General features: G+C 46.9%; 1 protein-coding gene across 3 annotated transcripts in view; it reads right to left on the bottom strand.

Moving 5' to 3' along the window:
- Positions 1-12,036, bottom strand: part of LOC115116685 (zinc finger protein 574-like) — a 40,415-nt gene extending 28,379 nt beyond the window's left edge. The window contains exons 1-7 of one of the 3 annotated variants that reach the window (XM_029645173.2): positions 11,821-12,036; positions 9,994-10,151; positions 4,777-6,442; positions 4,357-4,595; positions 3,951-4,130; positions 3,365-3,462; positions 689-783 (exon numbers count right to left, since the gene is read on the bottom strand). In XM_029645173.2, the coding sequence (XP_029501033.2) occupies positions 689-783; positions 3,365-3,462; positions 3,951-4,130; positions 4,357-4,595; positions 4,777-6,442; positions 9,994-10,149 (2,434 nt within the window). In that variant the 5' untranslated portion in view covers positions 10,150-10,151; positions 11,821-12,036. Of the gene's footprint in view, positions 1-688; positions 784-3,364; positions 3,463-3,950; positions 4,131-4,356; positions 4,596-4,776; positions 6,443-9,993; positions 10,176-11,820 lie in introns of all 3 variants that reach the window. The other 2 variants (XM_065027906.1, XM_065027905.1) reach the window with 2 other exon arrangements.
- Between the last annotated feature and the right edge of the window lie 144 nt (positions 12,037-12,180).

The raw sequence follows: 12,180 nt of genomic DNA, 5'->3' as shown, positions 1-12,180 counted from the left end.
TTAAAATAAAATCCCAACTTCAAATATCCCAAATATGCAATTTAAAAGAGAGGCCGTTATCAAATAAAATTCCAAGATATTTATGAGGTTACAGTCTTAATCTCATTGCCCTGACAGGTAGTAATAGCTAGTAATAATTCTTGCTTTAGAAAACAACATTAGTTTAGTTATGTCAGTATTGAGGATATTCTTCAATTGACACAAGGTATGTTGAACAGTATAAAAAGCAGTTTTCATGTTCTGGAAATCCTTTGTGTGAGATGACAACAATAAATAACAATATCATCAGCATAAAAGTGAAGTTGTGCATTTTGCACATTTTTGTCTAAATTATTTATATAAAATAGTGAATAAGTGGGGACCAAGTACAGAGCCCTGGGGTACACCATTACATACAGACAATTTAACAGACATGAGCCAATCGAATTGAGTGCACTGAGTTCTATCAGACAGATAGTTGGCAAACCATGCAACGGCATGCTCCAAAAGACCTACGCTCGACAATCTCTGCCTCAGTATAACATAATCATTACTGTCCTTATAATCTAATTCATTATGATCTAAAAGGCTAAACTGATCCTAGATCCGCACTCCTACTCGGACGCTTTATGGATACAGGCACTGGTCTCTCTTTCTCGTCCAATGCTTATCAGACACACAGGGCAGCTGAGGAGAGGGGAGGTGCTACCTTGGTGAATGAGGGAGTGCAGGTCCAGCTCCTTCCTGCGTTTGAAGGCCTCTCCACAGACAGAGCAAGGGAACGGGTGGCTGGTGTGGAGCAGTCTGATGGACAGAACACAATGAAGGGAAGAGAAAAGGGAAAGAAGTGTAAACAACTAATGTTAATAATACACTTCTGAATAAATTAATACAGAAAAATAATAAATGTTTTGGGTTTTTTTCAGAGCAAAAAATGAAAGAGGGGTAAAAACAAAGAGCTATAAAAAACGAGGACTATTAATACAGTACTGCAATGAGCAACATGTTTTTCTTGGAAGCTGAGAAAGAATTAAAGCTGTGAGGAAAAGGGACAAAAGGAGCACCACCATTATCAACAATATGTGCAGCAGCTGACTGGTACTACTAACACTGCAGTGTGTCATTTGTAGATGCATGTAAGCCACGCTTCAAGGGCCCACTGTAATCCTCCTCCACAGAGGAGGAATAACACACACAACCACATGCTGGCTATCACATTAGTGTCACAGTATTAGGATTACCTCCAGACCTGTGTGCTTAGCCATGTTGTTAAGCCTTTTAAGGTTCAATACGGAGTCATTAGGTGTGTCATATAATACAATGGCTGCAGATAAACAGGTGGTTTCAGTGTGTGATGAGATATGAGAGCCTATGTTTATCCATTCCATAATGGCAGGATATAGCCCTGGGGAAGGAGAGGGAGGAGAACCACTGGGATGTATTTAACTGGCTGGATCAGTGTTGTGTTTGATGACTAGCGCAGTGTTTCCCCGCCCTGGTCCTCCAGTACCCCCAACAGTACACAGCTTCGTTGTAGCCCTTGACAAACACACCTCATTCAACTCATTGAGGGCCTGATGATTAGCTGACAAGTTGAATCAGGTGTGTTTGTCCAGGGTTACAATAAAAATGTGTACTGTTGGGGGTTTTATGGTTTTATTCTAACCCAGCATTAAAACCCTCAGATTCCACTAATCAACCCTGGCTAGCAGGTGTTTTAGTGCTCGCCACTAGCCAATGCATTACAAGCAGTTGAGTCAATGTCCTTGGCAACGATAAAGAAATAATGATTATGAACTGCTGGAAAATACATTGTGTTCTACATATAATTCATGACTGATGATAGTGAATTTGTAAAGTACTTAACCCCATTGTTTAATATTAGATGGTAAACATAGTGTGTGCTGTGGACCACTTATAGCCCTATATAAACTGTCTGGTCGATCATCCCTCTGCACAGGGCTGACAATAGGAATCAATATTTCAGGCAAAGATGACCCTGAGAATTAAAGCTTCAGTCCAGGTCTTCACACTCCCCAGTGTTCGCTAATGAGAGGGGGTGTAGGGATATGAACTGTCCCCTTTCAGAGACGCTGGGACTTCCTGCTTCACCCCAACTACACATTGACATGCAGTTCAAGGGTAACGTTCCATTCACTCCCTGATCACGCCCTCCTTTTGATCCCCGGATCATTTCTCCTCCCTCCCCGCATCCTCAACCTCTAGCTCCTCAGCCTGTCTGTCTCCATCGCTTTCTCGTCCTACCCTTTATCGTTATCTTAATTTACCGCCGCCCGCCTGTCAATCATCGCTGGCGAGGGCTCAAGGGCACTGAGGCATCTCTGTCTCTATGTTAACAACTCTGTCTAAATCCCCTCACTGTGTAGGAACAGCGTACGGCCTGTGTAGGAACAGCGTACGGCCTGTGTAGGAACAGCGTCCGGCCTGTGTAGGAACAGCGTCCGGCCTGTGTAGGAACAGGGTCCGGCCTGTGTAGGAACAGGGTCCGGCCTGTGTAGGAACAGCGTCCGGCCTGTGTAGGAACAGGGTCCGGCCTGTGTAGGAACAGGGTCCGGCCTGTGTAGGAACAGCGTCCGGCCTGTGTAGGAACAGCGTCCGGCCTGTGTAGGAACAGCGTCCGGCCTGTGTAGGAACAGGGTCCGGCCTGTGTAGGAACAGGGTCCGGCCTGTGTAGGAACAGGGTCCGGCCTGTGTAGGAACAGCGTCCGGCCTGTGTAGGAACAGCGTCCGGCCTGTGTAGGAACAGGGTCCGGCCTGTGTAGGAACAGGGTCCGGCCTGTGTAGGAACAGCGTCCGGCCTGTGTAGGAACAGGGTCCGGCCTGTGTAGGAACAGGGTCCGGCCTGTGTAGGAACAGGGTCCGGCCTGTGTAGGAACAGGGTCCGGCCTGTGTAGGAACAGCGTCCGGCCTGTGTAGGAACAGCGTCCGGCCTGTGTAGGAACAGCGTCCGGCCTGTGTAGGAACAGCGACCGGCCTGTGTAGGAACAGGGACCGGCCTGTGTAGGAACAGGGACCGGCCTGTGTAGGAACAGGGTCCGGCCTGTGTAGGAACAGGGTCCGGCCTGTGTAGGAACAGGGTCCGGCCTGTGTAGGAACAGGGTCCGGCCTGTGTAGGAACAGGGTCCGGCCTGTGTTTGGGTTATGTGTAGCACATCTCCTGTTCTCAGTCCAGTCTTATGCTCTACTGTCACTGTAAATACAGTACGTGGTGTGTTTGTTTCTCCCTGTAAAACATGGAGGGTTCAATCAAGGTAACTTACACATTGAAATGTGTTCCTTGTCTAATCTAGTTCTGTGAAACAGGCCTTTGGGGTTGATTTCAACCTGCACATTTAATTGAGTCACAGCCCAGTCACGCCCGTACCTGTGCTCCTGCAGCTGTGGGTCAGTCTGGAAGCAAGCAGTGCAGTTGGGACAGGCAAACAGCTGGCTTTCTCCATCCTCCCCCTCTGGTGTCCTCTTCTGCAGGGATGTCATTGACACAGCACAACATCAGGGGAAACAACTAAAAGCTTGTCTCAATGTGTACAGATATTTGTTCCAGCCCAGCATCAACACACCCGATTGGGCTGGAACAAAACCCTGTTCACGCTGTGGCTCTCCAGGACTTTTCTGTGGTGTGTTCAGAGATGTTCTCAGGGGATTGTAAGACATTCTAAAAACAATCAGGTAATCCAGGGCTGTGTCCCAAACGGCTCTGCATTCCCTACATATTGAACTACTTTTGACCAGAGCCCGGTGGGGACCAGAGCCCGGTGGGGACCAGAGCCCGGTGGGGACCAGAGCCCAATGGGGACCAGAGCCCGGTGGGGACCAGAACCCGGTGGGGACCAGAGCCCAAGGGGGACCAGAGCCCAACGGGGACCAGAGCCCAACGGGGACCAGAAAGTAGTGCACCACATAGCGAATAGTGTACTTTAGGGTGCAGTGACCCCCCCTCCATGCCTGACCTTCCATCGGGACCTGCGACGGCGGGATTTGGGCTGGCTGTGGGTGAGGCCGTGCCTCTTCAGGACACCTGGCTGGGAGAAGCGCTTGCCACACACGGAGCAGGGGAAAGGTTTGGTGCCCATGTGGGTCAGGCTGTGGCGCAGCAGGTTGGGAGAGGACGCAAACGACTTCTGACACACCTGAATTAACCAAGAAGAACGAGGATGAATTTGATTGACGGAAGCCCAGTACAACATAGTTATTTCACATTGTCACATAGATTAAACAGAAAAATAAACATTCAGTATATAATAGGAAGCTGCTCCTAACGAACTCCTGCTACTTGTTGATACACAACTAGTTTCAGTCATTTACATTAATATTTCACAGCATTTTCAATAGAACACATGTCCAGTCTAGCAGTACCTTGCAGGTGAAGAGCTTCTCTCCAGTGTGGCTGAAGACGTGAGCGCGGAGGAACCCCCTGCGTGTGAAGGTCTGGCCACAGTGGGGGCAGACGTGGGGGAGAGGGGTGCGGGACCAGTCCTGCATCAGCTTGGCTGGAGGAGGGAGGTTGGTGTCCAGTTGTTCCCCCACTACAATATTCTCCTCCTGCTCTTCCTTAAGGATGACTGGATTCACCTCTTTACCCTGGTCTTTGTTCTCTGCCCAATGAGGAGAGAGCATGGTCAGAAACTAGCGACGGTCCGTCAAAATAACCTTAAACAATAGTGAAACGTAGCAATATTCAGTATGGATTGGAATTAGTTATGATTCCTGGCACCCTTACAGCAGAGTTAAGTCTTCCCATTGAGTTGAACCCAGCTGCCAACGGGTTGAACCTACCTTTGAGATCGTTGATGCTGCATATCCTGATAGCAGGTATTTTCGCCGGTGAGCCTGACGCAGCACTGGACGAGGCGGCAGGGGGGGACAGCATCCTCTTTGGGGCGCGGGGGCTTCCCTGGAGGGCTGTGGCTGCTCCTGCCCCAGTCCCTGGTTCCCCACGGTGCTGGCGTCGGTGGTAAAGGTACTGGGTGGTGTTCATGAAGCTCTGGCCACACTGGGAACAGTGGTGGAGGGGCTCGTTCAGGCCGTGCTTGTCCCTACGGTGGGCACTGAGCTCTGGCTCTTTAGTGAAGCTGGCTCCACACTGGGCACACAGGAAACTCTGGCCCTGGACCACCTTAACCAGAGCAGAGGTAGAGACAGTGGAAATAGAGGGGGTTCCATCCCGGTTCTGCTTCTCAGTTCCATTGTTCTGGGAATCCACCACCCCCACTGTCTCCTCTTTAGACTCTTCCACCATCTCTTCCACCACCTCTTGCTGCAGTGTTAGTATTTTGTAATACTGGTAATCTGCATCCTGCATCTGTCCTCCCTGGGCCTGGGTTTGTGTGACCCCCTCCTTGCCTTTCTCCTTGTGCTGCTTGCGGTGGTAGAGGAAGAGGGTGGTGTTGAGGAAGCTCTCCCCACACACGGTGCAGTGGTGCAGGGCTTCCTTGAGGCCATGCTGGGCCTTACGGTGGGTGACCAGCTCAGACACCATGCCGAAGCTGGAGCCACAGTCCACACACAGCAGGCTGGACGGGGGCTTGAGCTTCTTGGCTGCCTTCATCCTGTAGTAGTAGGACGTCTGCTCCTCCCCAGGGTTATCGGCTGGGAGATCCTGGGAGGGAGCAGGGTCTGGGGGGTCCTGGAAGAGAGCAGGGTTTGGGGGGTCCTGGGAGGGAGCAGGGTCTGTGGGTTCCTGGGAGGGAGCGCAGTCTGGGGGGTCCTGGGAGGGAGCGCGGTCTGGGATGGACTGGCTGTCTGGTGCAGACTGGGCCCCTGTAGATGAATGAGCTGCCTGAGCCTGGATCTCAGAGGCTTTAGATTCAGTGGATTCCCCTACGCTCTCTGTTTCTAGCTCTTCCTCTCCTCCTTCCTGCCCTCTGTTGGTGGTGTTTGGCAGATACGTGTGATCCAGGGTGGCTGATGTGTCCTCTACACTCATCCCATCCTCCTCTTTCTCTGCTGGCAGCTCAGACTTCACTACATCCTGCTGTTGCTGGGTTTGTTGTGACCTCTCCTGAGTCCTTCCTCTCCCTCTACCCCTTCCTCTCCCTCTTCCTCTGCCCCCTCCTCCTTCTTGGTCATCCGGTGAGTTTGGTTTGTACGGTTCATCTGGACCCAGGTCCACCTCCACTTCAACCTGACTGTGCTTCCCCTCTCCCTCTGGGGGCAGTTCTGATCCAGATCCAGAGCCGGTCTCTTCTGGTTGTGGTTGGGTGGGTCCTGCCTTGGTCTGCAGACACTGACCATGTTTGCGGTGCTGCTGCCAGAGGATCAGGGAGTGGAACAGGGCGTCACAGTCGCCACACTGGTACAGGATCTTGGGCGTGTCTCCTGAGGGCTTATTTGGGCTAGCCATGGCCAGACCTGGTGCACCAGAGCTGAGCAGCACAGACGAGAAACTGTCCTTGGTCTGAGGGGCAGGCGATGGAGCAATGGGCTCGGTATATACCTGTTGCTGGAGAGAGGGAAAGAAAAAGAGAATGTGAGAAAATAAGACAAAACGGAAGCTGACCAGTCTGGACAATAATGAGTGAACGAAAACGCCAATATGTTTTAGTGTCAAATTGAAAAAAACTTGTTTCCATGGCAGTACTGGATAGCAATACCATCACAGGCAACCAGGTATCCTAGCAGTTATAAGGTTGGGCAAGTAACAGAAAGGTCGCTGGTTTGAATACCCGAGCCGACAAGGGAAAAAAACGAATTTGAGTGCTGTACTACTATGGCTGACCCTGTAAAAGAACACATTTCACTGCACCTACGTGGTGTATTGGACAATAATTTTTGTTGTTGAAAAAGTCCATAGTCAAATGAAACAGGAACAGTGTTTGTGTCAGGCAGATGAAGGATGACAAGAGAGGAATATAGTAATAGAGTATTCAGAGGACAGAGGGGTCAATGAGAGCAGACAGAGCAGTCTTTAGATCAACAGAGCCGGGAGGGAGGGTTTCTCTGACCGGGGGGTTAAGGACTGAGGGGTCAATGAGAGCAGACAGAGCAGTCTTTAGATCAACAGAGGCGGGGAGGAAGGGTTTCTCTGAGCGGGGGGGGGTAAGGACTGAGGGGCAGGGCGATGATAAATACCACAGGCCTATCAGTTGAGTTCAGAGGGCCAGTCCGTGGCGTTTGAGAACTGCTCGTTGATCCATTAGGATGATAAGAACCATCAAGGTCAAGGTTAATGATGTGTTCCTTCAGGAGTGTCTTCATTCAAGCAGAGGCACCACTGTGGCTCATTCTCTTATTAGTAGCCTAGACTGAGTACTACCAGCTTGTATCTACTTTTGGTAATTTGTCATTGTTAGAATTGAGAAATATATTTAGTATAGTATAGAGAAACAGACTGCTATTATGGATATATTTAAATCTCCATAGTCTTAGTAAATGTTTTTTGTTTGCTTGTTTTGATTCCGCAAACAAACTAAATCACCATTACAATAAATTTCAGTAATGTCTGATTTATTTAGTTTCATAGTAAATACTCACAAATCAATAGTTTTAGCTCAGTAAGGGAGCTGAGTTAAAAAAACAGACTATGTAACTTGAACTGCCGCTGACACGGTTCTTATCCAACGTGGCAAAAACTAATCCTGCGGACCGTCCGGAGCTCTTGAAATAGTGTCATGTATGTGTGTATTCATATGTTCTTGTGGCAGTTCAAGCATTTTCAATGTGACGCTGGTGGTTGAGTCACTGTCTCCTAGAAGGACTTGAGACAGGAAACTGTCCTATTCCTTATAGTTCTCTACTTTTGACCAGGGCCCATAGGCCTGTTTGGTCAGTGAAACTGGCTAGTCTGTATAGAGGCCTGTACCATAATGAATTGATTTAATTACCGATTCCAGAACTGGACTTCAACTCAAGAAGTGCACTAAAATATTACACATGGGTCAACATGTAATTAAAGTAACTGAGGGAGCACACCACTGCTGAAGTTTATTTTTAATAACACTTCATCTGTCCCTCTTGGTAAGCAAGATGGGTAATAGGAATGTCATAAAATACATACATATTACAAAGTGGTTCTACCACGGTGTTAATTTTCCATCTTCCTTTTTAATGCTAAAAAGCAAAGCTTCTAATTTCCTACTAAACCTCTTCCATGTAATTACAGTTCTCAGGATCTGAACAAGTAAAAAAAAAGGTTTGGTATAATAGCAGCCTACATTAATTTGAAATGTAAACCCCCCTGTTTTATAGCAATGTCGCCTTTAATGTTACACAGAAATGATGAGAATCTAGCTAATGAAGTCTGAATGGTAGTAATAAGGCAGCTGACGGCAGAGCAGGGGCCAGAATGCCATAAGGCACTTAGGTTTTATAGAATGTTTCCACAGCTGATTCATCTGTGAGGAGGCCAATGAGCCATCAATCAGGAGGAGGGGTGGAGCTGACTGATTCATCTGTGAGGAGGCCAATGAGCCATCCATCAGGAGGGGTGGAGCTGACTGATTCATCTGTGAGGAGGCCAATGAGCCATCCATCAGGAGGAGGTGTGGACCTGACTGATTCATCTGTGAGGAGGCCAATGAGCCATCCATCAGGAGGAGGTGTGGAGCTGACTGATTCATCTGTGAGGAGGCCAACGAGCCATCCATCAGGAGGGGTGGAGCTGACTGATTCATCTGTGAGGAGGCCAATGAGCCATCCATCAGGAGGAGGTGTGGAGCTGACTGATTCATCTGTGAGGAGGCCAATGAGCCATCCATCAGGAGGAGGTGTGGAGCTGACTGATTCATCTGTGAGGACAATGAGCCATCCATCAGGAGGAGGGGTGGAGCTGACTGATTCATCATTCATGCTCCTTTTCTCTCCCCACTGGCAACTCAAGATGCAATCTGCCTGTCACTCATGACACCACGCTTTATGGTTCTGAGCTTGAGGAGACCGTCACCATGGGAGGCTGGGGACACGTTTCGGAGAGCGACGCTGGTAAACGTCACTCACGGTCGACGGCTCACTATTTTAAACCTCCGAGCACACTGTAGCTATCATTACGAGGTAGCGATACAGTGGCACAAGGATAGTGTTACTCCTTCAAATTATATAGTAACAGAAAAAGTATCTGTACATTTTAATATTATAATTCAATATTTGATGTAGAATGTAATGTGATCTGTCATATTTTTATTTTATGTATATTATTTGTTTGTTTGTGTACGGTGGTTTTTGAAATGTGTTCTTGACCAACTTGAATATTGTATTATCTATTTTTATCCCCAAAAATAAACAAAAAACAAGGACAGTGCTGGTCATCTAATTTCCTGTTATGACTCAAAGAAAATGGAATGGAATGTTCTCACTCTCATGAACTTTCAGACATGCAGATATTCTGTAGGAGTTCTTTGTAGAACTGCCACTTAACGCAGTACAACATTTGGATGAACTGTGTCTCAAAGGAATACGTCTCAGTGAACTGAAAATTCCTGGTTATGCATGTCTTAACGGAGGATCTAATTCCTTTTGTACTGGGTAGAATGCAGTGCAGTTGTGTAGGCTACAGAGCTTATCAGAGTCCAAAACATGCACGCGTCTGCACAGCAGTGTTCTAGAGTGTTGGACCGTCGGCTTTCATTTTTTAATTCTCAGCAAGGCTCAAGCTATTTTTCAACCGTCACCACATTCAAACTGGTGCTGCATTGGTTGGGAACTTTGAAGGAGCGCGGTCGGGTTGTGCCTCCCCCAGAGACGGACCGCTGGACTATCACGGCTCTGCGCTTGTGGACTGTGAATTACGCTTCAGCCTCACAAGGCTTTCCAATTCACATGGGAAGCCTTGAGTACAACAATGGCGACACTATGAAATGTACACACTACTGCATTAATAAAATGTAATATAACAATAACAATAATATATGCCATTTAGCAGATGCTTTTATCCAGAACCATTTAGCCTAGATGTGGAAAAGATGAGAAAAGTTGAATAAAACGTTATTGTTTATCAATGTTCTAGACCTAGCCTATTTAGTTTAAAATGTCCATGGAGTTTGAAGCTTCCACTATTACCTGAGTCTGTAGGAAGGGGATGGAGACGGGGGTGGGGGCCCCACTCCCCACGTTCTCTGTGGTGCAGGTCAGCTGGTGGGCCAGCACCTCCTCCAGGGTGTCAAACTCTTGGTAGCAGGGGAAGCACATGTACACAGCGGCACTATCCATCGCCATACCTGCAACAGGGAGAGAGAGGAGATCTAGACCAAAACAGTGCATTACTGATCATATTCAATTCAGGTTGGGTGTTCTGTTTGATGTTTGCAAGCAGCACATGCACTCAATTATTAGCCTACAATATAGCCTAACTAATATGTTATTAACATAACCTAAATGTAGCCTATCCCCCCCACCAGCTAATGCATCCAAATATCATTATATTAAATTGTAGACCGATTGAGAATGTGTTGTATTACCCAATGTATAAATGCTTGCAAGTCCTCATTTAAAATGGGAACGATGTAAAAATGTTTGATTGATGTCATGTTGTAAACATTGCCCTCTACTGATGGAAATTAGTATCTTCGCGTGTGCCTGGGCTTTGGTCAGACAGGAGATTTGAACTTTCAGACAAAATGGCAGTAGGTAATTGTTATTTTGTCCACGCTTGGTGCTCCTAAAAGGTAGAGAATGTGTGCATACGTAACAAAAAATTAACAAAAAAAGCAGTAAAAACTAAAAAATGCGAATTTTGTCCCCCGAAGAGAGTGGATGGGGTTAATAAAAAATACACTACATGACCACACTACTGCCGTTTTCGTCCTCATGCTAGCTAGCAGTAGCCACCGCAGCCAATTTGGAATGGCAGTGTCATTCAGTGGACATGCCATTCCATAATGGCTGCGGTGACTACTGCATAATTCCTCTCTTCTCGATGGAGCAGTGTGAATAAATGTAACATTTGGAGTAAAGTAGCATATCACATCCCTGCATTGAGGTACGTTTTCCGACCCATAAGGTGTGCTGGCTCCAGTGTCTTAATGTAACCATGATTGCGTTCTGACTCCAGTGCAGATGTGTAAACATTTGGAATGGTAGAGTATCTTCTGGCAATAATAATATATTCCACAATGGTACGTGATTAGGTCATGATTGTAGGCTACTATACAGCCTTATAATTTCCCCAACAGAACTACAGAAAATAACATGCAACACAATACGACAAAACAGCTAATACCAATTAGTGGAATTGTGTACTGACATTAAAGTACTGCACATTGCAATACGTTCACACTAACTTGTGTCATTACAGTACAAGTTAGTGAATGGCGCCAAATGAATGCCAAAGGTGATCCAGACAAATCCCGGAGGTCAGCAATTTAGCCGTTTGCTATGTTGTCATGGGGCGGCTGACTCGCTGGTGGCACTGGCAAGTTTAGATTGGGTTTAACTAGCTTAACCAACTAACGTTACTAGTTAGCTGCATGTTTGTATGAAGATAAATAACGTTAGCCTTTTATGTATTGACTGACAGCTAGCTGCTAGCTAGCATTTCCGCGAACAAACAATGCAAGCAACGTTAAGCTACATTACCACGATTAATATCACCTTAAAACTGTTTGAGCTTTATCAATACAAGTCAGTTGTCAGGTTAGGTAAAATAATTCACCACTGTCTGCCAGTAGTCGCTCTGAACATATTTTATGTGCTTTGTAAAAACGACGAAGAAGGGTGGCATTCACTTCTTCGGTGGTGTAATGGCGGCTGCAGTTTCGATGTAAATGTTGGATGTCTCCCCCCGTTGAGACTCCGTGAAAACAGAAATCAGTCCCAGAAATGTTGTCCTGGCTGATGTCACATTCCATCCATAAAAAAACAAAGTCAGATAATTACGAATTAACTCACCGAAAACTGAAGCCGTTATCTCTTGAGGAAACAAGTTGTGTTATTGTTCCAACATGTTAACAAGGCTTGAGCGGATTGGCTGTCTGCTCTCTCGTACGCCGTACACCAATAGCATTCGGCTACACTACACAAAAGAGCGCACTTAGCGTATGACTTTGGTGCAACATCATGGCTGTCTAAAGTCCCAAACAGAGCACTTACATTGTTGTTGTTCTGTTTATCAACTCGGTTTTCAATAGTTTTTGTAGCAAATACGATAGTTCATGCAACTTTCATTTAAATTCAAATGTTTTATTGTCACATACATATGCAGTGGAATGCTTACAGTCAGCCATAGTATAGGACGGCGCACCTGGATCA

Source organism: Oncorhynchus nerka, linkage group LG14, assembly GCF_034236695.1.
Source record: "Oncorhynchus nerka isolate Pitt River linkage group LG14, Oner_Uvic_2.0, whole genome shotgun sequence".
NCBI classification, from domain to species: Eukaryota; Metazoa; Chordata; class Actinopteri; order Salmoniformes; family Salmonidae; genus Oncorhynchus; species Oncorhynchus nerka.
The sequence above is the reverse complement of the archived record's forward strand: the minus strand, read 5'-3'. Positions and strand labels throughout refer to the sequence as shown.